Source organism: Ostrea edulis, chromosome 4 (genome assembly GCF_947568905.1).
Source record: "Ostrea edulis chromosome 4, xbOstEdul1.1, whole genome shotgun sequence".
Taxonomy (NCBI): Eukaryota; Metazoa; Mollusca; class Bivalvia; order Ostreida; family Ostreidae; genus Ostrea; species Ostrea edulis.
This window is the reverse complement of record NC_079167.1, coordinates 69,147,229-69,174,867: the sequence shown is the minus strand read 5'-3', so window position 1 is coordinate 69,174,867 and position 27,639 is coordinate 69,147,229. Positions and strand designations below refer to the sequence as shown.

The window sequence follows — 27,639 nt, the reverse complement described above, 5'->3', positions numbered from 1 at the left end:
AAGGTCATTTCACAAAGGTTACGGTCATTGATGAAGGAAATTGATTGTATATTTTAGACAAAACTTTAGAAATGAGACATTGATCATATATGAGAATAAAGTTGTTTATGTTACAACAATGGGTGGTGATTTTAAATGAAGACCATATACCAAGTCAAAGTCGTTGTTTTTCTATGTGGGATTTTCAATTTTTATTCAAATTAATTTGTCCAAAGGATATTTTTGATATGGAGAAACTCTAGAGGGCCATACTTGGACATTGGTTGCTAAACGGAAATATTCATATCTAGTGATCAGTCATTCAAAAACTTACTTTGTTAAACACCACTCTGATTCCACGCACAAGTACTCTGAAGTTGAAATAAAAAATATGCTAGAGTTCCTCATTGACAATATCTTCATGGTGTTCGGTGATCAGGTCTTCCAACAGTCTGTTGGACTTCCCATGGGCACGAATTGTGCTCCTTTGTTAGCTCACCTGTTTCTATATTCATATGAAGCAGAATTTGTTCAAAACCTTCTGTGTGAGAAGAAAAAATCTCTCACTGTGGCCTTCAACTCGACATTTAGATATATCGATGACGTTTTGTCTATTATCAATAATAGCTTTCATTCATATGTCGATTTGATATATCCCTGTGAGCTCGAAATAAAGGACACCACAGAGTCGTCCACTTCTGCTTCATACTTAGATATTTTATTGAAATTAGACATTAACGGCAAACTGACAACTCAACTGTATGACAAACGGGATGATTTCAGCTTCTCCATCGTCAACTTCCCATGTTTATGTAGCAATATTCCATTATCACCTGCATATGGTGTTTATATATCTCAACTGATTCGATATGCAAGAGCTTGTTCTGCATAAAGATGACATTTTGACCCGTCAGTCCTGTTCTTGTCATCACAACTCCTCTGAAACCACTCAATAGAATTTCATAAAACTTTGTAGTTGATAAGGACTTAATATGCTGAAACTTGGGCATCTTGAAGTTGGGAAACCATAATTAAACTTCAAGATATTCAGGGGTTTGACATTAGTGATGGCCAAACTTTGAATTTAATAAATTATCATGATGTGCTGGTTTTACATTGTATATAAATATAGCTCAACACATTTTGAATGTCTCTGTTTGTGATGCAATATGTTCAGTAATAACATATTAAACTTTCTTCATTCTTATTTTATTCTTAAAGATTTTTGTCACATATTATACAATTACTTGTACATGTATATATTCCACTCACAGCGTTAATCATTTCTGACACTGCATGACACGTCATTGTCAGCCATTTCAACTATGCCAGAAATATTACTTGCATTCTGTCTGTAAGAATGGGAAAAAAACATATACATTCAATAAATTTTATTTGCAACGCACATGTTTCATATGCAGTAAATATATACAAGATAAAAAAAATTATAACATAATATGCCAAAAAACTACATGCACTATTATTTACGCACTTAAGTTACAACAGAATCGCACACTGGTTTACATCACAATAGGATCACAGGAGATCACTATGGGGCACTATAACAGGAGATCACTATGGGGCACTATAACACAGGAGATCGCTATAGGGCACTATAACAGGAGATCACTATGGGGCACTATAACAGGAGATCACTATGGGGCACTATAACACAGGAGATCACTATGGGGCACTATAACAGGATATCACTATGGGGCACTATAACACAGGAGATCACTATTGGGCACTATAACAGGAGATCACTATGGGGCACTATAATGCAGAAGATCACTATGGGGCACTATAACACAGGAGATCACTATGGGGCACTATAACACAGGATATCACTATGGGGCACTATAACACAGGAGATCACTATGGGGCACTTTAACACAGGAGATCACTATGGGGCACTTTAACACAGGATATCCCTATCGGCCACTATAACACAGAAGATCACTATGGGGCATTATAACACAGAAGATCACTATGGGGTACTCTAACAGAAGATCTCTATGGGGTACTATAACAGGAGATCACTATGGGGCACTATAACAGAAGATCACGATGGGCCAGTATAACACAGGAGATCACTATGGGGCACTATAACACAGGAGATCGCTATGGGGAACTTTAACAGGAGATCACTATGGGACACTATAACACAGGAGATCACTATGGAGTACTATAACAGGAGATCACTATGGGGCACTGTAACAGGAGATCACTATGGGGCACTATAACACAGGAGATCACTATGGAGTACTATATCAGGAGATCACTATGGGGCACTATAACACAGAAGATCACTATGGGGCACTATAACACAGGAGATCTCTATGGGGTACTATAACAGGAGATCACTATGGGACACTATAACCCAGGAGATCACTATGGGGCACTATAACAGGAGATCACTATGGGGCACTTAAACAGGAGATCACTATGGGGCACTATAATGCAGATCACTATGGGGCACTATAACACAGGAGATCTCTATGGGGCACTATAACACAGGAGATCTCTATGGGGTACTATAACAGGAGATCACTATGGGGCACTTAAACAGGAGATCACTATGGGGCACTATAATGCAGATCACTATGGGGCACTATAACACAGGAGATCTCTATGGGGCACTATAACACAGGAGATCTCTATGGGGTACTATAACAGGAGATCACTATGGGGCACTTAAACAGGAGATCACTATGGGGCACTATAATGCAGATCACTATGGGGCACTATAACACAGGAGATCTCTATGGGGCACTATAACACAGGAGATCTCTATGGGGTACTATAACAGGAGATCACTATGGGGCACTTAAACAGGAGATCACTATGGGACACTATAACACAGGGTATCACTATGGGGCACTATAATGCAGATCACTATGGGGCACTATAACACAGGAGATCTCTATGGGGCACTATAACACAGAAGATCTCTATGGGGTACTATAACAGGAGATCACTATGGGGCACTTTAACAGGAGATCACTATTGGGCACTATAACACAAAAGATCACTATGGGCCAGTATAACACAGGAGATCGCTATGGAGCACTATAATACAGATCACTATGGGGCACTATAACACAGGAGATCACTATGGGGCACTGTAACAGGATATCACTATAGGGCACTATAATGCAGGAGATCACTATGGGGCACTATAACACAGGATATCACTATGGGGCACTTTAACACAGGAAATCACTATGGGGCACTATAACAGGATATTATGCACAAGTTGGAGTATTAAGAATTGCATCACTGGGTAGTTACCTACTTAAACATACCTAAGCTGTTATGTACCGTAACTCTTAATTTTATGGTACCAAGATATTTGTCCTTGTCACCTTGGCCATCTTTGTAATTGACCATTATCGGGGGCATTTGTGTTTCACAAACACATCTTGTCTGCTTTAGGATGATCACTAAAAATGTTTTTAAAAAGTATGGAAAGTGGAATGGGAGACATCAATTTTTGTGTGCTAAAACAATTCCTCCCAATCAGTTTTGTTGTGACATTATATATCGAATAGTTTTCAACATAAAGCTTTTATATTTTGTACAAGGATAGTTGATTGATTGATTGAATGTTGTTTAACGTCCCTCTTGAGAATCTTTCACTCATATGGAGACATCACTACTGCCAGTGAAGGGCTGTAAAATATAGGCCTATGCTCTGTGCTTACGGCCTTTGAGCAGTGAGGGATCTTTATCGTGCCACACCTGCTGTGACACTGACTTCGGTTTTTACAATCTCCTCTGAAGGACCGCCCCATTTAGTCGCCTTTTACGACAAGCAAGGGGTACTGAGGATCTATTCAAACCCGGATCCCCAAGGGACCAAGGATAGTTGACATTATGACAATAAAAATCTGTAGGTGTCTTCCTTAATGGTCAACAAGGATAGTTGAAGAAGGAAGACACCTAAAGATTTTTATTGTTATAAGATCATATCAAATCAGCCCATCAATTTGTAATTTTACAACATTGTGATAAGTTGACAAGTTTTTCATATTTTACACAAAATCAATAAAGGTCACAAAAGACCTTCAATCCAGATTTGATACATTTTCATATTGATATATTATCTTGAAAAGTTTTCAACATGCAGCTTTCATATTCTTCAGAAATGTAGTTGTTTATCAAATTTAAGAAAGTGATCATTGTAGCTCGGTGGTTGATCATTTGCTTCATGAAGGAGGTTATGCATCGTTGATGACAGGTACTACCAGACTCGGTAACCATGGCTCTAAGCGACGATGGAGATCATGATGAGTTCAAGCCCCACTCATGCCATGGCCGTGTCAAACTTAAAATGTACTAGATATTATGTAGTTATTGTTCTCTCACCAAATGCTAGTCATTTAGAAGTGAGAATCACAGGTCATTTGGGCAATTGACCTTAAAAACGGAGGTTCCTGATGTGGCAGGCATTGACAACCCCCATTGCTACGGCCCTGGGCGCTAAGAATAGGTGTAAATTTGTGGTACTTTACCTACAGATGGCGACGTCTCAATATGAGTGAAAAATTGCGGAAGGGGTGTCAAACAAAAAACACAAGTTTTGCAAAAGAAGATATGTATAGATTATGGGCATCTGTCCTGTCTATTACATGTAGATTATGGGCATCTGGCCTTCTGTCTATTACATACAGATTATGGGCTTCTGTCTATTACATATAGATTATGGGCACCTGTCCTGTCTATTACATGTAGATTATGGGCATCTGTCCTTCTGTCTATTACATACAGATTATGGGCACCTGTCCTTCTGTCTATTACATGTAGATTATGGGCATCTGTCTTTCTGTCTATTACATATAGATTATGGGCTTCTGTCTGTTATGTATAGATTAAGGGCATCTTTCCTTCTGTCTGTTTGTCATCACTTTTGTGATGTGATATCGTTTTTAAATGTTGTATATAATTGCCATCAAAGACAACACTTTTTACATGATTTGAAGGATTAGAGAATATTAAACATTCAGAAATTTGCTAAAAATCCATGGCCTTTTTAAAAATCATCTTATATTAAAATTTTTAAAAATATCAGTTTCCATTCTATCTTGATTTTGAAATTTTTTAAAAATCATCTTAAATTAATTTTTTTTTAAAAAATATCAGTTTCCATTCTATCTTGATTTTGAAGATTTTTAAAAATCATCTTAAATTAAATTTTTAAAAAATATCAGTTTCCATTCTATCTTGATTTTGAGGTGGAGGAAGTGAACATGTCTCGGATCATGCATTGAAAGCTTACTCTGATTATAAGTACTCCAGTGTCAAGATACTGTTATTATCGGGCCACTTTGTCACTCTCAAAATTCATAAGTACTTCCTATTATAGCTATATTCAGATATATATCACATGGCAGTTTTAAATTTAGTGCATGTATATGCACATTATCTCAAAAAAGATTTAAAGCATCTAAGACGTTGAAATTAAAAAACAGAAAATTGTCAGTGAAAAAAAATGTTAAAGTGCATTCAAGCTGAAAGCGTAATGTTTTTGACAGTTATTGATTCTGACTAATTCTGAGAAACTGATTAAGAGCATGTTCATGTTAGAGGATAATTTAAGAATTTCTTTCTTTTTAAGTTTTACATACATGCACAACAAGATTGAGTGTTATTTAAGTGAATTATTTAATTAGAAATTTTGTCAGTTTTGGAATTTATACCCATTCATATCTTTTAGAGAATGGAGCCCTTGACATCTTAGCCTCTCGGTCTTGGGATAAAGATGCTCAGGAGTTTGTAAAGAAGAGATCAAAAGTAGAAGAGAAGGCTGCTTGAGTGAAGTTGCATAAGGTAAGAAATATTTTTACAATATTGCAAGGAATTTCTTTGTGCATCATTGTTCTGACGAACAAGTACGGAATTTTTAAGAGTGTGGGTGTGGTATATGTAATGATATAAACTGTTTATTGAATCTGACAGGTGTTTCCGTTGGGGACCGCGCGTGTTTGCTGGCCTTGCAGTTTTAGCCTGGGAAAATGCTGATATTTCATTCATACTTGTAATTTGATAATGCCATGCCTTAGCACTCTAATATTCATTCTGAGTTTGCTTGTCTTACTATTAACATGTACATAGTGTAAATAAAGCATTCGTGAAACCGTAACGGCTCTGTAGTGCCTTTATTAAATACATGTATTACTAAGAAAACTACAACATGGTGTCAGAAGTAAAACTGGATTAATTATCGGATTAACAATGGCCCAAAGACTTCAGCCACCGAGTGCATTGACTTTGCATGGGAATTTAAAAGAAAATTGGAGACGTTTTCAACAGCAGTTTCAAATTTATTTGTCTGCGTCAGAAATAGGTAAAAAAGGCGAAGAAATCCAGGCCAACACCTTTTTGCACATCATAGGACCTGATGCGCTTGAAATATATAATACATTCACCTGGGCAGAGGCAGGGGATGAGAAAAAACTTGCCAAAATTATTGAGAAATTTACCGTATACTGCAATCCGAAGAAAAATGTGGCGTATGAACGACACATCTTTAACAGACGGAGTCAAAATCCCGGTGAGAAAATAGATGCATATGTGACGGAATTACGCATTCTAGCCAAATCGTGTGAATTTGGAGATTTACATGATTCCTTAATTCGCGACAGAATTGTCTGTGGAATCGCCAGTGACTCGGTAAGGAGGAGACTACTGAGGGAATGCGACCTCACATTGGATAAAACAATGGATATCTGCAGGGCGGCGGAAACATCTGACAACCAAATGAAAACATTTGTGGAATCAAAATCCACGGAACAAAAAATCGATGCAGTTCAGAAAAGAGGTGGGAAGAAATTTGGAGCAACAAATAAAACCGAAATAAAACATATCCAGAATTGTAAAAAATGTGGAAAATCACATGCTTTGAAAAAATGCCCAGCTTACGGACAAACATGTCACGAATGCGGAAAACCGAATCACTACGCAAAAATGTGCCGATCTAAGAAGACAAAAAGCAAGAAAATTCATGGAGTTGACCCAGAATCAGATTCCGACAGTGAATTCGGAATAGAAACTGTAGAAGATACACATGACACCCGAAGAAAGTGGACTACGACACTGAAAGTAGAAAATACAAATGTAAAGTTCAAAATAGACACAGGTGCTCAGTGTAACATTATTCCAAAGAACATGTGCGATAAATTGGGAATAACGAAATTACAGCAGTCTAAAGCAAGACTTATATCATATACGGGCCACAAGTTAAAGATAGATGGCAAAATTCGGTGCACAGTACAGCACAAGAATAAATATTATGCGCTGCAGTTTTACGTTGTACCTGGAAAGGTGGATCCCATTATAGGATTAGCGTCATGTGAGGAAATGAACATCCTGAAACTTATTGAAACAGTAAGTGAATCTAAGACCGCAGAAGAAATTTTTCGAGATTTCTCAGATGTGTTTGAGGGCATAGGATGCATGAAAGGCAAACATCATATTCATATCGACAAAATTGTTCCACCAGTTGTTCATGCACCGAGAAAAGTATCCTTCAAAATGCGCGACAAATTAAAAGAAGAACTGGACAGAATGGAATCATTAAACGTCATAGAAAAAGTCAACGAGCCCTCTGAATGGGTAAACTCATTGGTTATAGTAGAGAAACCAAACAGAGTGAGGATTTGTCTGGATCCCCGTGATCTTAACAAAGCTATTAAACGAGAACACTATCCTATGAAAACCGTAGATGACATCACACATCAGCTTGCAGGGGCCAAAGTATTCAGTACTTTGGACGCCTCCTCTGGATTCTGGGGTATAGTACTTGACCAGGAAAGTTCAAAGCTAACAACATTTAATACTCCGTTTGGGAGGTATCGCTACAAACGAATGCCATTTGGAATTTCATCTGCGCCAGAAGTATTCCAGAAAAGGATGTCTCAAATCTTTGAAAAAATTGAAGGATGTGATGTCATAATGGATGACATTCTTATATGGGGTAAATCTGTACAACAGCATAATGAAAGACTCGAGAGAGTTCTAAAGGCAGTGCGTCATGAGAAAATAAAATTGAACAAGAAGAAGTGTAAAATACAGATGAATGAAGTTAAATATATGGGTCACATTTTCGGAGAAGATGGACTAAAAACTTGTAATGACAGAATCAAAGCCATTAGTGAATTCCCAGAGCCTACAAATGTAAAAGAATTGCAGAGATTTTTGGGAATGGTAAATTACATAGGAAAATTTATTCAAAACCAAGCCACGATCACAGAGCCTTTGAGGGAGTTACTTGAAAAAACCGTTGCATGGCACTGGCATGAAAAACAACAACAAAGTTTTGATCAGCTGAAGTCCGTGCTCATCAGTGCTCCAGTACTAAAGTACTTTAATCCGGACGAAGACATCACACTCTCTGTAGACGCGTCATCAACAGGACTAGGAGCCTGCATTTTACAAAATGGACAGCCAGTTGCCTATGCTTCTAGATCATTAAACAAATCGGAACGAAATTACGCACAGATAGAAAAGGAACTGCTAGCAATTGTGTTCGCTTGCAAGAAATTTCACCAATACATCTATGGACAAAACATCCATGTAGAATCTGACCACAAACCCCTTGAGAGTTTGTTCAAGAAAACATTGTCATCGGCGCCACCGCGCATTCAACGTATGATGATTAAAGTACAGCCGTACGACCTGAATGTCAAATACAAACCAGGGAAATATCTGTACATAGCGGATACCTTAAGCCGTGCGACTGAGTCAGAATCAAGTCAAAGTGACAAGGATGAATTTGAAGTGTTTGCTGTTCGTTACTTGCCGATATCGGACGAAAAGGTAAACGAATTGGCGATAGAGTCTGCAAAAGATAAAGAAATAAATGCCTTACAAAAAATAATTCTTGAAGGCTGGCCAGATGATATTACAGAGTGCAACTATTTCGTTAAGAAATACTGGAATTTTAGAGAGGAACTCAGTCTTTACAACGGGATTGTCACAAAGGGTCGTAGACTAATTATACCCTCGAAACTCAGAAGCGACATCCTGAATCAATTGCATTATGGACATATGGGAGCCGAAAAATGCAAACGTCGAGCCAGAGAAGTTGTGTTTTGGGTAGGAATTAATTCGGACATAGATAAGAAAGTTGCAGAGTGCAGAGTGTGCAATAAATACCAAAGGAGACAACCCAAACAACCTCTAAAACCTCATCCAGTACCACTTAGGCCATGGCAGAAACTTGGACTCGACTTGTTTGAGCTAAACAGAAAATCGTTTCTTACTGTTGTGGACTACTTTTCAAAATTCTTTGAAATATGTGAACTGCAGAGCACAACCAGCTCCAGTATCATCAAAAAATTAAAACCAATATTTGCTCGCCACGGGATACCCGAGGAACTGATCAGCGACAATGCACCGAATCTCGTCAGTGACGAATTCAGGAAATTTGCTACTGAATATGGATTCAAGCACACAACATCGTCCCCACATTACCCACAGAGTAATGGCATGGCGGAGCGTACAGTCCAAACTGTAAAAAACCTCCTGAAAAAATCAAATGAAGCTCAAACGGATCCAAACCTCGCATTATTAGAAATACGTAACACACCGATCGACGGGGTAGGAACTCCTACTCAACTTCTGTTCGGACGCAGGACGAGATCCATATTACCGACGCACGAGGCATTACTGAAACCACATATCAAGACCCGTAAAATTCGGACTGCTCTTGTCAACAAGCAGAATCAACAAAAAATTTATTATGACCGTAATGCACGCGAACTACCCAATCTGAAAGTGGGAGACAACGTTAACATTCAATCAGAAAATAAACCATGGAAGGAAGGAGTAATTGTACAGAAATGTCCGGAACCACGATCATATGTCGTAGAATCCGAAGGAGTTGAATACCGTAGAAATCAAAGACATCTGATGAAAAACAGCGAAACTGACAAATCTGGGGAAGGAAATAACACCGAGATCGAAAGCGATAACGCTGCAGTGAATGACAATGCGCAGAACGATATCGAGCACGTGCAGAAAACGCGCAGTGGCAGAACAATAAAGGTGCCTGAAAAATTCTCAGACTTTGTAATGTAAAAAACTTTATGGTGTATCAGACTCATATATATATAGGATTTATATGATTATATATTCAATGTATTCCTGTGTAATCATTGATATATTATCTTGTAAGAGGTTGTGGTAAAGACAACACTCCAACGGTAGGTTATGTGCTTGAACCTCTTACCTCAAATTATTTCAGAAAAAAAATAATTGTAAAATTAATTGTGTTTGCTAAGGCATATATTTGTTTACCGTAAATTCTAATCTCAAAGGGAAGGTGTAATGATATAAACTGTTTATTGAATCTGACAGGTGTTTCCGTTGGGGACCGCGCGTGTTTGCTGGCCTTGCAGTTTTAGCCTGGGAAAATGCTGATATTTCATTCATACTTGTAATTTGATAATGCCATGCCTTAGCACTCTAATATTCATTCTGAGTTTGCTTGTCTTACTATTAACATGTACATAGTGTAAATAAAGCATTCGTGAAACCGTAACGGCTCTGTAGTGCCTTTATTAAATACATGTATTACTAAGAAAACTACAACAGTATACGTCATTGCTATGAGTAATGACAACCATTAGTAGTTAATGCTGTTTATTCATGAGATGTGTATTAGCTACAGTGATTTTGAAAGCCACTTGTAAGTTGTGATACTGGTTGGATGAATACGGAAGGAAATTCAGTCCTTTATTTTTAGCAGAGAGATTCCACAGATGTAATGCCTGCAGATACAGATAAAACTGGAATATTAATGAGAAATATTGCACTATATGCCACCTAATGTCATAGAAACTGCCTGATAGGTTTCATGGTCACCTCTTAATCAAGAAATTTCTAAAATAAAAGGAATTGAATGTGTAATATGTATTTTTAGAACCATGTTGGCAGCTACAGGTGAATTCCTAAATCAGGATAGAGTACAACAGGCAAGTGATGTCACAAGATTGACATCAGCAGAAGATCTTCTAAGGTGACAGTGCCATCTGTTCATAATATTATGATACAATCTTGTTAGCTCACTTGAACCAATGGCTTGAGGTGAGCTTCTCTGATAGAATTTTATGTCATGTTGTCTTTGTCATGGTAGTTTTTTTTTTCTTTTTTCTTTTTCTTTAAATTCTTCTCCAGAACCATATGGTCAATTTAAACAAACTTTGTGCATAGTATCCTTAGGTAAAGGGCATTCAAATGAAGGGTCATACTGTTTACCAAGCTTTAAGTTTTACATTAGAATAGATAAATATAAAATTTGAAAATCTTTCCCAAGAACAAGGGTTCAATTTGTTTGAGCAACCTCATGTAATGTAGATTGTAGTTTGTTCAAATCATGTCCCCAAGGCCTTGGGCAGGGCCATACTAGGGGGTTTAATATTTTATGTAGGAAAATTTAGAATATTTTAAAGTAAACTGTTCTTTTTAAAAATCACCGGGATTATACCGTTTAATGTCATGTAGTGCACATCCCATTCAACAGAGTGGGTCCATGATGGTGATTTAAAGGCTTTAATCCTTGTATCAGCAAGGTAACTCAGGTGAGCAGTGTGGCCCATTGAACAATTGTATTAGTAATAAATATGTACACACGAGCAGAAGTTAATTGTCAGATTACAGAGAAAAGATTCATATTTTATTCTATAGTACAAGTTTTAATGACTGAAATTTATTGAATTTCAAAGAGCTTTAGGTGACTTTACAGTATGTCTGCTCTGCTAGAAGTATTAAGTAAGCAAAGACGAGCACCCCTTCATTCACATGTTTTTTGTTATTCATATTCAATTTGTTATAAACTGAGCAAGGTGTTGCCAGGATTTTATGTGCTTTTAAGGTTTTTAGTGGTACATGTCATTTTTAATCGATTGTGACTTGCAGTAGTTTTATTTCAGAATATTAAATATAAAAAAAATTGTGAAAAATAATACTGCAAGATGATAAACAATTGGAAGCAAGCCAGATCTCTTAAGGAGGTATTCTACGCCAGGGAAATTTGATATGGATGAACAGTGGAGGATGTGTACAACAAAATTTTGAAAATGAAAACTTTCAAATTTACTTTATTTAGTCAAAAAGTACAGTTTTAGTTGAAAACAATCTGAGAAAAATTTAAAACCCTGCTGGACTCGAACACGTGATCTACAGTTCAGCAGTCAACGTGCTAACCTACTGAGCTACTCAGCTAGGCAAGAATATTTTAAATGAGTAGTGATGGGCAATCGGGAAAAAATAATTAATCGATGATCGGATTAATCGGATGCACCTTTTCGATTGATTAATCGAAAAATAATCGAATTTTATTCATTTCAAATTTATGGCATAAATATATTAAATTTACTTTATTTTTTACCCTAAACATTAAGTTAATTAGAATAAAATCAGAAGATTGATTGATTGTATCTTGTTTAACGTCTTTCTCTCGATCGATTGAGATTTTTCACTCATATGGAGACGTCTAAAATCATTAGAAATTTGAAGTTAATAATCCCATACTTTCGATTTTGTTTTGTCGTGATAAGGATAGATCTCTCATTTTTTGTTGTTGTTCTTATGGGATCCAGTATAGAATAGAGCCTCAATACCCCTTGCTTGTATGAGGCAAAATCTGAGGCCCCGGGCCATGTCACAACAGGTGTGGCTCGATAAAGATCCCTCCCTGCTCAAAGACTGTAAGCGCCGAGCATAGACCTAAATTTTGCAGCCCTTCACCAGCAATGGTGATGTCTCCAAATGAGTGAAAGATTCTCAAGAGGGACATAAAAACAATATTCAATTTTATTGGACGATTCAGCTTCGTCAGCCATTTTGGGTTTTAGTTAAGTCGCGGCAGGAATATTCGTATTATTTAAAAAATATACCAACGTTGGCGATTTTCGATTTTCAAAATGGCAATCGATTATTCACATTGTTTCAGTTATAGCGACCGACAATCGAAAGTCGGCGATAATCGGTACATCACTATAAATGAGTAGACAAATATAACTGATATTTATATTTTCCACCATGTTTTAAAAGGAAGTCTGCCATTATGATGATGTAGAGTACCTCCTTAAGTTTTTGTGGTACATGTCATTTTTTAATCGATTGTGTCTTGCAGTAGTTTTATTTCAGAATATTAGATAAAAAAAATTGTGAAAAGTAACACGGAAGGAAGCCAGATATCTATACTGATATTTGTTTGGACTATTGGTCTAAGACTTATATACAATGTGCTAAACTAGACAAGGTTTAACAAGGATATTGTTGTAAGTTATTTTTATATCTATGTCATACTGGCTTACTAAACTGACTGTTACCCTGAACAGGAAGATTAATTCTGTGTACCGGTAAATAAAGTGTTGTGTGTGCATGATATATGAAAACTTGGTAAGTTTTTATTAACGATTTTAGCACTTACTTAATTCATTGCATATTGATATAACCAAGTCTCTGGTGGTTGCATTCCTGAGTTTGGCTTTATTTGAATTACAAGCAATGCAGACATTGCAGCAACTCACCCAGTGAAACACGAAAAGAAAAGGCTCTGTAAACATTGTGGTTTGAATAATTATATCTGAGTCTCTTTGGTTTATCATTAACATGTTGTTAACTCAAGACCAAAAATGCAACCTAGCTTGCAGTAACTTGTGGGAAAGATTTCTTTATTTTCAAGTTTAGATGTAAAAGAGGTCAAGGTGATGTGAAAGGTGAAATTTTGAAATTCTTATTTGTAGCAAATGAAGAGTTGATATTGTTTTGGCTCTTTGTAGGATATAATATTCACAGAAAAGTTTAAGTTTCTAATATCAAATGCATTTGCTTTCATTTAACTGTCAGTTGCATTTAAATGGATCGTTTACTCACCTACCACGCTGTAAATTCACGTTTTGTCAGCTGTCTGCTTCCATATTGACTTGCTTTATGTAATATCAAGATTTTTAAGATTGATACATGTATTTGTACTGTGTTGTGACTTCCCCCCCCCCTAGGGTTGTAATAAATTTTGAAGTGCCCTATTAGCAGTGAATATTCAAAAGAATTAAAATTGAAGTGCAATACAATGTACAATTTTTTTTGAACGAAATATGTAAGTTTATGTTTTTGTGTTAAAAAACTTATTTATTAAAACATTAAAATGTTTTCATTGTTGGTCTTGTCTTATGATATACAAAAACACTGTGGATGGGTGCATTGGTCATTTGAAAAACATGCTGGTCTTTGGTCCCCAGAAATTATTAAAATTATGTGGAATGTAAAGAAATTTAGTGGAAGGGGAAAACTGCACTACTATTGAAAGTAGGTAAATTTACGTCTATAGATCAGCCAAAGGACTCCCCATCCAGTCGCCTCTTACGACAAGCAAGGAGTACTGAGGACCTATTCTGACCAGGGTCCCCAAGGGCTTATACATGTACATGTAATGGAAATACCTTTAAAGATATTCTCCTTGACTAGTAGGGTCATGATAAAGTCATATTGATATGAAAGCATCATCAGGTAGTGTAAATTAAAGATTGTGAAAGACATGGCTCAGTGGTTAAGATAGGGCCACTATATGGGATCAAAATATTACATGGGGATATATAGGAAATATCTTTAAAAATCTTATTCTCTGAAGACCAACAAGACCATGATTAGACATGTTAATATGCAAGCATACACTGGTAGTACGTATACATATTCAAATTTGTTCAAATCATGGCCACCGCCAGACCAGTCATGGAGCTAGGTTGGGGTCAATATTTTCATGGGATTAAAGAGGGTGAAAATCTTATGAAGAACGGGGCCAAAGTGACTCAGGTGAGTATTGTGGCCCATGGGCCTCTTGCTAACTTCCCCTAGTTTCAATGACCCTACAAGAGGTATTAGGTAGCACATGCCTGCGTGTTGTTTGAAATATTACAACAACAAAAACTGCATATGCAAGTACATGTATTGGATATATACCTTTAAATTTGGTTGAGGTAATGCACTATTGATTGAACAATGAAGTGGGTAATTGCACCAAACGGAAAACATTTTAAGGTGCAAAAATGCACAGAATTTTGGACAATTGAAGGAACTTTGAAACCACAAAACAGCTACTCTCCCACCACGAAGTTTTAATCCTGTGAGGTGATTAGGAGGCCCTTTCAGGGTACAGAGAGCACAGGTAGATGCAAATTATAGTAAACCAGATAAATGGATGAAATTTCATCTTTTTTTATCAAATTGTGCTTTGCTATAGTATACAGATTTCATCAGTAGATTTTTGTATCTTTTTAAAATCTTGATGGATTGGATTAATGTTGATATATTCATGTCATTTTTTAAGTTGTTGATGTTGATACTGATTTTATCGTGTAAAATATTTCTGTTGATGTCTTATTATGACCCATGATCTCGGGTTCTGGGGCATAGAGTGTTTGGTTTGTTTGTCCGCAAAAACTTTAACTTTGACCACAACTTTTGAATGCATGGTGACAGGGCTTTCATATTTCTCATGTGTAATTCTTGATTATGGTACCAAAATTTGTGATCTTTGAAGAAAAACTTTAAACATTGGCCATATTACTTGTGAATGGATAGAGATAGGGCTTTCATTTTATTTTTAGCTCACCTGAACCGAAGGTTCAAGTGAGCTATTCTGATCACATTTTGTCCGGCGTCCGCCTGTCTGTCTGTCCGTCTGTCCGTAAACTTTTCACATTTTCGACTTCTTCTCCAGAACCACTTGGCCAATTTCAACCTAACTTGGCCAAAAGCATCCTTGGGTGAAGGGCTTTCAAGTTTGTTCAAATGAAGGGCCATGTCCCTTTCAAAAGGGAGATAATCACAAAAATGCAAAAATAGGGTGGGATCATTTAAAAATCTTCTCAAGAACCACTGGGCCAGAAGAGCTGAAATTTACCTGAAAGCTTCCTGACATATTGCAGATTCAAGTTTGTTCAAATCATGGCCCCCGGTGGTAGGATGGGGCCACAAGGGGGGGTCAAAGTTTTACATACAAATATATAGGAAAAAACTTTAAAAATCTTCTTCTCAAGAACCACTAAGCCAGAAAAGCTGAGATTTACATGAAAGCTTCCTGACATAATGCAGATTCAAGTTTGTTCAAATCATGGGCCCCTGGGGTTGGATGGGGCCACAATAGGGGATCAAAGTTTTACATACAAATATATAGGAAAAATCTTTAAAAATCTTCTTCTCAAGAACCACTGAGCCAGAAAAGCTGATTTTTACATGAAAACTTTCTGACATAGTGCAGATTCAAGTTTGTTCAAATCATGGCCCCTGGGGGTAGGATGAGGCCACAAGGGGGATCAAAGTTTTACATACAAATATATAGTTAAAATCTTTTGCTCAATAACCACTGAGTCAGAAAAGCTGATATTTACAAGAAAACTTTCTGACATAGTGAAGATTCAAGTTTGTTCAAATCATGGCCCCCGGGGGGTAGGATGGGGCCACAAGTGGGGGGGGGTGTCAAAGTTTTACATACAAATATAGGAGAAAGCTTTAAAAATCTTCTTCTCAAGAACCATTGGGCCAAAGAAGTTGACATTTACATGAAAGCTTTCTGACATAGTGTAGATTCAAGTTTGCAAGGGGTAGTTTGGGCCATAATAGGGACTAAGGTTTTACATGCAAATATATATGGAAAGTCTTCAGATATGGGCCAAAGTGACTCAGGTGAGCAATGTGGCCCATGGGCCTCTTGTTTAGTGTATTCCTTTTGACAAGATCTTTTTAGCTCACCTGAGCTGAAAGCTCTTGAAAGTGAGCTATTCTGTCACCCATTGTCCGTCTGTAATTTTCCATATTTTCAACTTCAACTCCAGAACCACTGGGCCAATTTCAACCTCCTTGGGTGAAGGGGATTCAAGTTTGTTCAAATGAAGGGCAACACCCTTTTTCAAGGGGAGATAATCATAAACAGCAAAAATAGGGTGGGTCATTTTAAAATCTTCTCGAGAACCACTGGATTAGGAAAGTTCAAATTTACATGCATAGTGCAGATTCATGTTTGTTAAAATTATGGCCCCAAGGGGTAGGATGAGGCCACAATAGGGGATCAAAGTTTTACATGCGAGTATATAGGGAAAATCTTAATAAAAATCTTCTCAAAAAAGCACTAGGCCAGAAAAGTTCAAATTTACATGAAAGCTTCCTGACAAAAAACAGATACAAGTTTGTTAAAATCATGGTTCCCAGGTTGGGGCCAAACTTTGGGATCAAAGTGTTATATGTTGATATATATGGGAAAATCTTTGAAAATATCTCTTGAACTGTTTAAACTAGGCCTTTCTTGTTTTTTCTACACATTCTTTATGGAAATACCTTTCAAATGATGTGTGACCTTGACCTACATATTTCATATCTTGTTTAAGATCTTTAATCTTGTGACCTTGAAATTGGAGTTTGACCTACATGTACTTTTAAGAAAACATAACCAATTAAATATATCTGGAACTATTTTAGGTGGGGTTTTCATATTTTGTATATTGATTCTTTATGGCAAGACCTTGTACACAATGGTGTATTGATCTTTTGACCTTGGAGTTATAAACTTACTTTTTGAAAAAAATAACCTGACCTATTCAATTTCTCCTGAACTATTTAAGGTAGGGCTTTCATATTTTGTACATGTATATAGATTCTTTTATGGCAAGACCTTATCATTTTGTGAAGTGTGACCTTGACCTTTAAGTTGCATCTACTTTTTAAAAAAAATCTCCTGAACTATTCAAGGTAGATCTTTCATGTTTTGTGTATATATTTCTTGTGGCAAGACATTTTATTTCTTATTGTGACCTTGAAATTTGACCTATGTTTTAAGAAAACATAGCCACGTTTTAAGAAAACATAACCTGTTAAATGTCTTCAGAACTATTGTAGGTGGAGATTTTATATATATGTTGTTGTTTTTTTTATGAAGAAACCTTGTGATACAATCATAGTTGATCTTGTGACCTTGACCTACTGTCTTAAAAACCTGACCTAATCAATATCTCCTGAATTATTTAAGACAAATCTTTTATATTTTGCATATAGATTTCTTAAGGCATTGTCTTCATATCATTGAGAAGCGTCACAGTTTGACACAGGAATTATATGTCCCACCTCCCTCCCATGAAGGAGTAAATTCCTATGGTCTGTTTTTATACGCCCGTGTTTAGACGGGACGTATTATGGTACAGCGATGTCTGTACGTCCGTCTGTTCGGGGTTTTCTCTTTATAATTATGTTCCCCAAACAAAGTTTGGGAACATATTGTTTTTACTCTGTTTCTTATTAAGGTCTTCCGTTTCAAACGGAAGACCTAGTGATTCTACTGTTTATTAAGGTCTTCCGTCTCCTGCGGAAGACCTTACTATTATTGTTCGCGTTCTTCTTCTTCATTATTATTATGTTCCCCAAACAAAGTTTGGGAACATATTGTTTTTACTCTGTTTCTTATTATTATTATTATTATTATTATTATTCTTTTTCTCCGGTACTTTTTTCTCCGGTAGTGTTCTCAGAAACTACAATAGGGATTGATATGAAACTTTCCAGGATGATAGTATAGCGGATGTAGATGTGCATAGTGATAGTCATTTTGTCTGCACGTGCATGCACGCGCGCGCACGTGCATTGCAATTTTGGTACAAAAAATGGAAAATCAGAATATTGAAGGAAGCGATATAAAACCTAATTAGGATGATAGTATATCATTTGTACATATGAAAAATAATAGTTATTTTGTCAGCACGCGCACGCATGCGCGTGCACGCGCATTCCAAAATTTGTACACTAACTTTGGAATCAGTCTAACTTTTTTGTTGTTCATTGAAATGGCTTGAAATTCATATCATAGGTAGATATTGAGACCCTTAACTGATTTACATGTTCAAAATTACCAATTTGCACGCGCATGCACGTGCGCTTCATTTTGATTGGATAATACTAAAACGTTTGTAACTATCTTATTTATGAAGCGAATGAGATGATATTCACAGCATAAGTAGACAATATGTGTATCTATATATTGGTGTAATAAAAAAATGCCAACGTACACGCGCATGCGCGTGCAACGTTTTTTAAATGTTCAATTTTTAAAGGACGATAAGGTTTTTGTTTTTCATCAAATTCTATTGATATTAATGGTTTAGATGTGTCTTGGTACTCCTTACAAATTACTGTGGTTAGAATTACTGCTCAGCACGTGTATGCACGTGTGCTGAATTCTGATTGGACGATTTTAAAATCGCTATAACTTTCTTATATTTGGTGGAAACGTTATGAAATTCATACTGTGGGTATATGATACAAATGCCTGTTGAACGACATCAACAAAAATTCGGAATCGTACACGCGTGCGCGTGCATGCACGTGCAACGCTTTCTTTCATTTCTTGGTACTGAAATGACCATATTGAATGTACTACATGTAATTAAAGACTAAAATAAAATGATTTTTTGCTATAGATTTAAAAGGACATCACTTTTTAATTGGGGGAGGTTTGGGGAACATATGTAACGGTCCCCGTTACAATTAGAACTAGTTATTATTATTATTATGTTCCCCAAACAAAGTTTGGGAACATATTGTTTTTACTCTGTTTCTTATTATTATTATTATTATTATTCTTTTTCTCCGGTACTTTTTTGTCCGGTAGTGTTCTCAGAAACTACAAAAGGGATCGATATGAAACTTTCCAGGATGATAGTATAGTGTTTGTAGATGTGCATAGTGATAGTCATTTTGTTTGCACGTGCATGCACGCGCGCGCACGTGCATTGCAATTTTGGTACAAAAAATGGAAAATCAGAATATTGAAGGAAGCGATATAAAACCTAAATAGGATGATAGTATATCATTTGTACATATGAAAAATAATAGTTATTTTGTCAGCACGCGCACGCATGCGCGTGCACGCGCATTCCAAAATTTGTACGCTAACTTTGGAATCAGTCTAACTTTTTTGTTGTTCATTGAAATGGCTTGAAATTCATATCATAGGTAGATATTGAGACCCTTAACTGATTTACATGGTCAAAATTACCAATTTGCACGCGCATGCACGTGCGCTTCATTTTGATTGGATAATGCTAAAACGTTTGTAACTATCTTATTTATGAAGCGAATGAGATGATATTCACAGCATATGTAGACAATATGTGTATCTATATGTTGGTGTAACAAAAAATGCCCACGCGCATGCGCGTGCAACGTTTTTTAAATGTTCAATTTTTAAAGGACGATAACGTTTTTGTTTTCCATCAAATTCTATTCATATTAGGGGTTTAGATGTATCTTGGTACTCCTTACAAATTGCTGTGGTTAGAATTACTGCTCAGCACGTGCATGCACGTGTGCTGATTTCTGATTGGACGATTTTAAAATCGCTATAACTTCCTTATATTTGGTGGAAACGTTATGAAATTCATACTGTGGGTATATGATACACATGCCTGTTGAACGACATCAACAAAAATTCGGAATCATACACGCGTGCGCGTGTATGCGCGTGCAACGCTTTCTTTCATTTTTGGGTACTGAAATGACCATATTGAACGTACTACTCGTAATTAAAGGCTAAAATAAAATGAATTTTTGCTATAGATTCACAAAAACATCATTTTTTAATTGGGGGAGGTTTGGGGAACATATGTAACGGTCCCCGTTACAATTAGAACTAGTTATTATGTTCCCCAAACAAAGTTTGGGAACATATTGTTTTTACTCTGTTTCTTATTATTATTATTAAGGTCTTCCGTCTCCTGCGGAAGACCTTACTATTATTGTTCGCGTTCTTCTTCTTCATTATTATTATTATTTTTATTATTATTATTATTATTATTATTATTTTCCTTGGTAGTACACGCGTTTTTCTCAGCCATTTCTCGATCGATTTTCACGAAATTTTCAGGAAAGATGTCTTTTGGTGACGAAACTTTGCTTGCAAAATTTCGTGCTTGACGTCACTTCCGGTCAGGAGTTATCTCTCTTTTAGTGACTTTTTGAAGGGCCTTGTTGTCCACACATCTCCTCCGTTAGTTTTGAAGCTAGAGTCTTGAAATTTCTACACAAGATAGAGTAAACATTTTAGAAGATTTGTGGGGGATTCGATTTTACCGGAGGCGATTTGCCTAAAAGCTCGCCTGGACCTGAAAAAATGGATGCCAAAATTTTTCGTCGATTTCGTCTATTTTTGACCTTTGATCTCCAATATCTTTTTTCTTGCAAATATTTTGTTAAGACATGTAGAACAAAAGTTGTGCACATTTACGAGATCTTTTCGAAAATATCAAGATTTAGGGGCTAGCCCCTTAAATTAGGGATCTAGAAGGGCTCAAAGTCTAGATCAAATATCTCAAAAATCGTTAATATTTTGGTATAAGTCAAAGAACAAAAAATGTTCATCTCAACAATCCAAATCTATTCATATAAAAATTTAGGTCATATGTTACGTAATAAGGGATTTTAAGGGCCAAAACCATAAATTTTTTACCCCTTGTATCTCGAAAACGACAAATATTTTGAAAAGAAATAAAGAACAAAAGTTGTTCAGAATGATGATCTGAACAATATGCATATTTCGTTTTTACCCTATGTGGCCCCGTTAGGGAGCTACAGTTTGGCCCCTAAAAATTACTTCTAGAAATAACTCGAGAACGGTAAAGAATTTCTAAATACTTGTTGAACAAAAAATGTTTGAAATGTCATGACCTTTCTTACGATATCAAGCAAAAGGGGCTGACCCTTTAAATTAGGGGTTCAGAAGGGTCCAAAGGTTTATGAGAATATCTCAGAAACTATTAATATTTTGTAATAAGTCATTGAAGCGGAAATATTCATCTCAACGAGCTTGTTCTTATCAAATCAAAAAGTAGGTCATATGTTACGTAATAAGGGATTTTAAGGGCCAAAATCATAAATAATTGACGCCTCATATCTTGAAAACGACAAATATTTTGAAAAGTATTATTGAACAAAAGTTGTTCAGAATGATAATCTAAACAATATGTACATTTCGTTTTTTCCCTATGTGGCCCCGTTAGGGAGCTACAGTTTGGCCCCTAAATATTTCTTGTAGAGATAACTCGAGAACGGTAAAGAATTTCTAAATACTTGTTGAGCAAAAATTGTTTAAAATGACAAGGCCTTTCTTACGATATCAAGCAAAACGGGCTGGCCCTTTAAATTAGGGGTTCAGAAGGGTCCAAATGTTTTTGAGAATATCTCAGAAACTATTAATATTTTATAATAAGTTGTAGAAGCGGAAATGTTCATCTCAACGAGCTTGATCTTATCAAATCAAAAAGTAGGTCATATGTTACGTAATTAGAGATTTTAAGGGCCAAAATCGTAAATATTTGACGCCTCATATCTTTAAAACGACATATTTTTTGAAAAGCATTATTGAACAAAAGTTGTTCAATGTGTCATAACCTATCGATCAATATCAAAAAATGAGTCTGTGGGACTCATGGCTCGCCTGTAGAGTCGATTTTTGTCGATATCAGTCGATTTCAAAAACTTGTAACTGGTAAATATTTTGTAAGGACATATTGAACAAAAGTTGTTCAATTTATCGAGATCTATCGATTGATATCAAGAAATAGGCCTATGGTCCTAATGGCTCGCCTGTAGAGTCGATTTTTTGTCAATATCGGTCGATCTCCATAACTTTTTACAGGTAAATATTTTGTAAAGACATATAGAACTAAAGTTGTTGAGTCTATAGAGGGCTAACAAATGACATCAAGAAATAGGCCCGTGGGCCTTATGGCTCGCCTGGAGAGTCGAATTTCAAACGACTTTCACCGCAACTTTGCTTCAGAAGCTTATGATATGAAAAATTGATTATATCTAAAGTGTCTTAAAGTCGGAAACTAAATTGGGACTCATTTGTCTTTTTTTTTTTTTTAACTCCGAGTGCATCAACAAATCGGACGGAAGACCTACTCGTTGCTCGCAACGAGATCATGTCTAGTTATTATTATTATTCTTTCTTTATTCTTGTCACCCTTTTTTGTCCACGAGTGTTCTCAGAAACTACTGAAGGGATCAAGACGAAACCTTTTTAGGATGATAGAATACTCTTTGTAGATGTGCGGAACGAACGTCATTTTGTCTGAAAATGCATGCATGTGCATGCACGTGCATTGGATTTTTTGTTTACCAACTTTGGAATCAGTCTAACTTTTTTATTTTTCAATGAAATCGTTTGATATTTATATTACAGGTATAACATGAGACCCTTAACCGTTTCACATCGTCAAAATTTCAATTCTGCACGCGCATGCACGTGTGCTTCAATTTGATTGGATAATACAAAACCATTTATAACTTTCATGTAAATTAAGAAAATTTGATGATATTTACAGGATAGGTAAAGATTATAAATATCTACAAATTTGTGTTGAAAAAATTGAAAACGCGCATGCGCACCAACGTGCATTGACATTTGAACGTTCAATTCTTTCAATGACCATAACTTTTTTGTTTTTTGTCAAAATCTTTTCAAACTTGTCTTCTATATGTATCTTGATATTCTAAACAAAAGTGTACATAATTACCATCCGGCACGTGCATGCACGTGTGCTAAATTGTGATTGGACGATTTTCAAATCGCCATAACTTTCTTATAAATGATGGAAACAATATGAAATTTATACTGTAAGTATATCTATCAAATGTCTATTGAATGACATCAACATTGATGCTGAGTCATACTCACATGCACGTGCATATCCTTTCTTTCATTTTCGGGTACTAAAATGGTCATAACTATTGAATTAAAAACTGAAACGAATTCAAATTTACCCTGAGGATCTATGATATGAATGTCTGTGAAATGGTGTCAACAAATTTTCCATTATCAAAATCGCGTGCGCGTGAATGCACGTGCAATGTAATATTTGACGTCTAAATTTGAGTATTGGTCTATAACATTTTCAGATTCCAATGAATAGGTTTGAAAATTAGGTTGCAGGTATGTTTTGGGCCTCTCAATTTATTAATAGTCTCAAAATCACTTCCCTGCACACGCATGCACGTGCGCTTAGTTTTGATTGGACGATTTTGAAATCCCAATAACTTTCTTAAGAGTGAAGCAATCGATACCAAATTCATATAGTAAGTATATTGTTCAAATGTCTATTGATTACCATCAACAAAATTGTTGTGTGGTACTCATGCGCACGTATATGCACGTGCATTGATTTCGGTCTTTGTAGTTTTGAGTTGCCGTTAATTTCTCGTTTTTCATTGAACAGTTGTGAAACTTCTCTTCTACTCATATAGTAAGACTTCTAATGTATCGAGATGGTCGAATTATGTATATGCACGTACGTGCACGTGCACAAAACTCTCAGATCTTTATAACTGATTTGTATTAGCATGAAATGGACTGAACGTTATAAAATAGTTATCTATTCACATGCTACACAGTTTGCAATGGTCAAAACCACTTGTACTGAAATAAATGGCACCACTTCCTAAATGGGGGAATGTTTGGGGAACATCTGTAACGGTCCCCGTTACAATAAGTACTAGTTATGTTCCCCAAACGAAGTTTGGGAACATATTGGTTTTACTCTGTTTCTTATTATGTTCCCCAAACGAAGTTTGGGAACATATTGGTTTTACTCTGTTTCTTATTATGTTCCCCAAACAAAGTTTGGGAACATATTGGTTTTACTCTGTTTCTTATTATTATTATGTTCCCCAAACAAAGTTTGGGAACATATTGGTTTTACTCTGTTTCTTATTATTAAGGTCTTCCGTCTCCTGCGGAAGACCTTACTATTATTGTTCGCGTTCTTCTTCTTCATTATTATTATTATTTTCCTTGGTAGTACACGCGTTTTTCTCAGCCATTTCTCGATCGATTTTCACGAAATTTTCAGGAAAGATGTCTTTTGGTGACGAGACTTTGCTTGCAAAATTTCGTGCTTGACGTCACTTCCGGTCAGGAGTTATCTCTCTTTTAGTGACTTTTTGAAGGGCCTTGTTGTCCACACATCTCCTCCGTTAGTTTTGAAGCTAGAGTCTTGAAATTTCTACACAAGATAGAGTAAACATTTTAGAAGATTTGTGGGGGATTCGATTTTACCGGAGGCGATTTGCCTAAACGCTCGCCTGGACCTGAAAAAATGGATGCCAAAATTTTTCGCCGATTTCAGCGATTTTTGACCTTTGATCTCCAATATCTTTTTTCTTGCAAATATTTTGTTAAGATATGTAGAACAAAAGTTGTGCACATTTACAAGATCTTTTCGAAAATATCAAGATTTAGGGGCTAGCCCCTTAAATTAGGGATCTACAAGGGCTCAAAGTCTAGATCAAATATCTCAAAAATCGTTAATATTTTGGTATAAGTCAAAGAACAAAAAATGTTCATCTCAACAATCCAAATCTATTCATATAAAAATTTAGGTCATATGTTACGTAATAAGGGATTTTAAGGGCCAAAACCATAAATTTTTTACCCCTTGTATCTCGAAAACGATAAATATTTTGAAAAGCAATAAAGAACAAAAGTTGTTCAGAATGATGATCTGAACAATATGCATATTTCGTTTTTACCCTATGTGGCCCCGTTAGGGAGCTACAGTTTGGCCCCTAAAAATTACTTCTAGAAATAACTCGAGAACGGTAAAGAATATCTAAATACTTGTTGAACAAAAAATGTTTGAAATGTCATGACCTTTCTTACGATATCAAGCAAAAGGGGCTGACCCTTTAAATTAGGGGCCCAGAAGGGTCCAAAGGTTTATGAGAATATCTCAGAAACTATTAATATTTTGTAATAAGTCATTGAAGCGGAAATGTTCATCTAAACGAGCTTGTTCTTATCAAATCAAAAAGTAGGTCATATGTTACGTAATAAGGGATTTTAAGGGCCAAAATCATAAATAATTGATGCCTCATATCTTGAAAACGACAAATATTTTGAAAAGCATTATTGAACAAAAGTTGTTCAGAATGATAATCTAAACAATATGTACATTTCCTTTTTTCCCTATGTGGCCCCGTTAGGGAGCTACAGTTTGGCCCCTAAATATTTCTTGTAGAGATAACTCGAGAACGGTAAAGAATTTCTAAATACTTGTTGAGCAAAAAATGTTTAAAATGACAAGGCCTTTCTTACGATATCAAGCAAAACGGGCTGGCCCTTTAAATTAGGGGTTGAGAAGGGTCCAAATGTTTTTGAGAATATCTCAGAAACTATTAATATTTTATAATAAGTTGTAGAAGCGGAAATGTTCATCTCAACGAGCTTGATCTTATCAAATCAAAAAGTAGGTCATATGTTACGTAATTAGAGATTTTAAGGGCCAAAATCGTAAATATTTGACGCCTCATATCTTTAAAACCACATATTTTTTGAAAAGCATTATTGAACAAAAGTTGTTCAATGTGTCATAATCTATCGATCAATATCAAAAATGGGTCTGTGGGCCTCATGGCTCGCCTGTAGAGTCGATTTTTGCCGATATCAGTCGATTTCAAAAACTTGTAACTGGTAAATATTTTGTAAGGACATATTGAACAAAAGTTGTTCAGTTTATCGAGATCTATCGATTGATATCAAGAAATAGGCCTATGGTCCTAATGGCTCGCCTGTAGAGTCGATTTCTTGTCAATATCGGTCGATCTCAATAACTTTTTACAGGTAAATATTTTGTAAAGACATATAGAACTAAAGTTGTTGAGTCTATAGAGGGCTAACAAATGACATCAAGAAATAGGCCCGCGGGCTTTATGGCTCGCCTGGAGAGTCGAATTTCAAACGAATTTCACCGCAACTTTGCTTCAGAAGCTTATGATATGAAAAATTGATTATATCTAAAGTGTCTTAAAGTCGGAAACTAAATTGGGACTCATTTGTCTTTTTTTTTTTTTTTTTAACTCCGAGTGCATCAACAAATCGGACGGAAGACCTACTCGTTGCTCGCAACGAGATCGTGTCTAGTTATTATTATTATTCTTTCTTTCTTCTTGGGACTTTTTTGTCCACGAGTGTTCTCAGAAACTACTCAAGGGATCAATATGAAACCTTTTTAGGATGATAGTATACCATATGTAGATGTGCGGAACGAATGTCATTTTCTCTGAAAATGCATGCATGTGCATGCACGTGCATTGAATTTTTTGTTTACAAACTTTGGAATGCGTCTAACTTTTTTATTTTTCAATGAAATCGTTTGATATTTATATCGTAGGTATAACTTGGGACCCTTAACTGTTTGGCATCGTCAAAATTTCAATTCTGCACGCGCATGCACGTGTGCTTCAATTTGATTGGATAATACAAAACCGTTTATAACATTCATGCCAATCAAGGAAATTTAATGATATTTACAGGATAGGTAGACATGTCAAATATCTACAGATTGATGTAATAAAAATTGAAAACGCGCATGCGCACGCACGTGTATTGTCTTTTGAAGGTTCAATTCTTTCAATGACCATAACTTTTTTGTTTTTTGTCAAAATCTTTTCAAACTTGTATTGTATATGTATCTTGATATTCTTAACAAAAGTGTATAGTCATAATTACCATCCGGCACGTGCATGCACGTGTGCTAAATTGTGATTGGACGATTTTCAAATCGCCATAACTTTCTTATAAATGATGGAAACAATATGAAATTTATACTGTAA

General features: G+C 35.9%; 3 protein-coding genes across 8 annotated transcripts in view; all 3 read left to right on the top strand.

The window, feature by feature from the left end:
- The window catches only part of LOC125671916 (BAI1-associated protein 3-like), a 120,374-nt gene extending 106,235 nt beyond the window's left edge, over nt 1–14,139 (top strand). For 3 of the 4 annotated variants that reach the window (XM_048907901.2, XM_048907903.2, XM_048907902.2), the window contains 2 exons: nt 5,696–5,808; nt 10,904–14,139. In XM_048907901.2, the coding sequence (XP_048763858.1) occupies nt 5,696–5,793 (98 nt within the window). In that variant the 3' untranslated portion in view covers nt 5,794–5,808; nt 10,904–14,139. Of the gene's footprint in view, nt 1–5,695; nt 5,809–5,937; nt 6,074–10,903 lie in introns of those variants that run through there. The other variant, XM_056163623.1, reaches the window with a different exon arrangement.
- Nucleotides 6,214–10,059, top strand: LOC130053839 (uncharacterized protein K02A2.6-like). Its single transcript, XM_056161445.1, has one exon. It carries the CDS (start codon nt 6,214–6,216, stop codon nt 10,057–10,059), a length of 3,846 nt encoding a protein of 1,281 aa, XP_056017420.1.
- The window catches only part of LOC125671923 (uncharacterized), a 118,734-nt gene continuing 102,023 nt past the window's right edge, over nt 10,929–27,639 (top strand). For 2 of the 3 annotated variants that reach the window (XM_048907909.2, XM_048907908.2), the window contains exon 1: nt 10,929–13,386. The gene's annotated coding sequence lies outside the window, so the exon portion shown is untranslated. Of the gene's footprint in view, nt 13,387–14,902; nt 15,152–27,639 lie in introns of those variants that run through there. The other variant, XM_056163624.1, reaches the window with a different exon arrangement.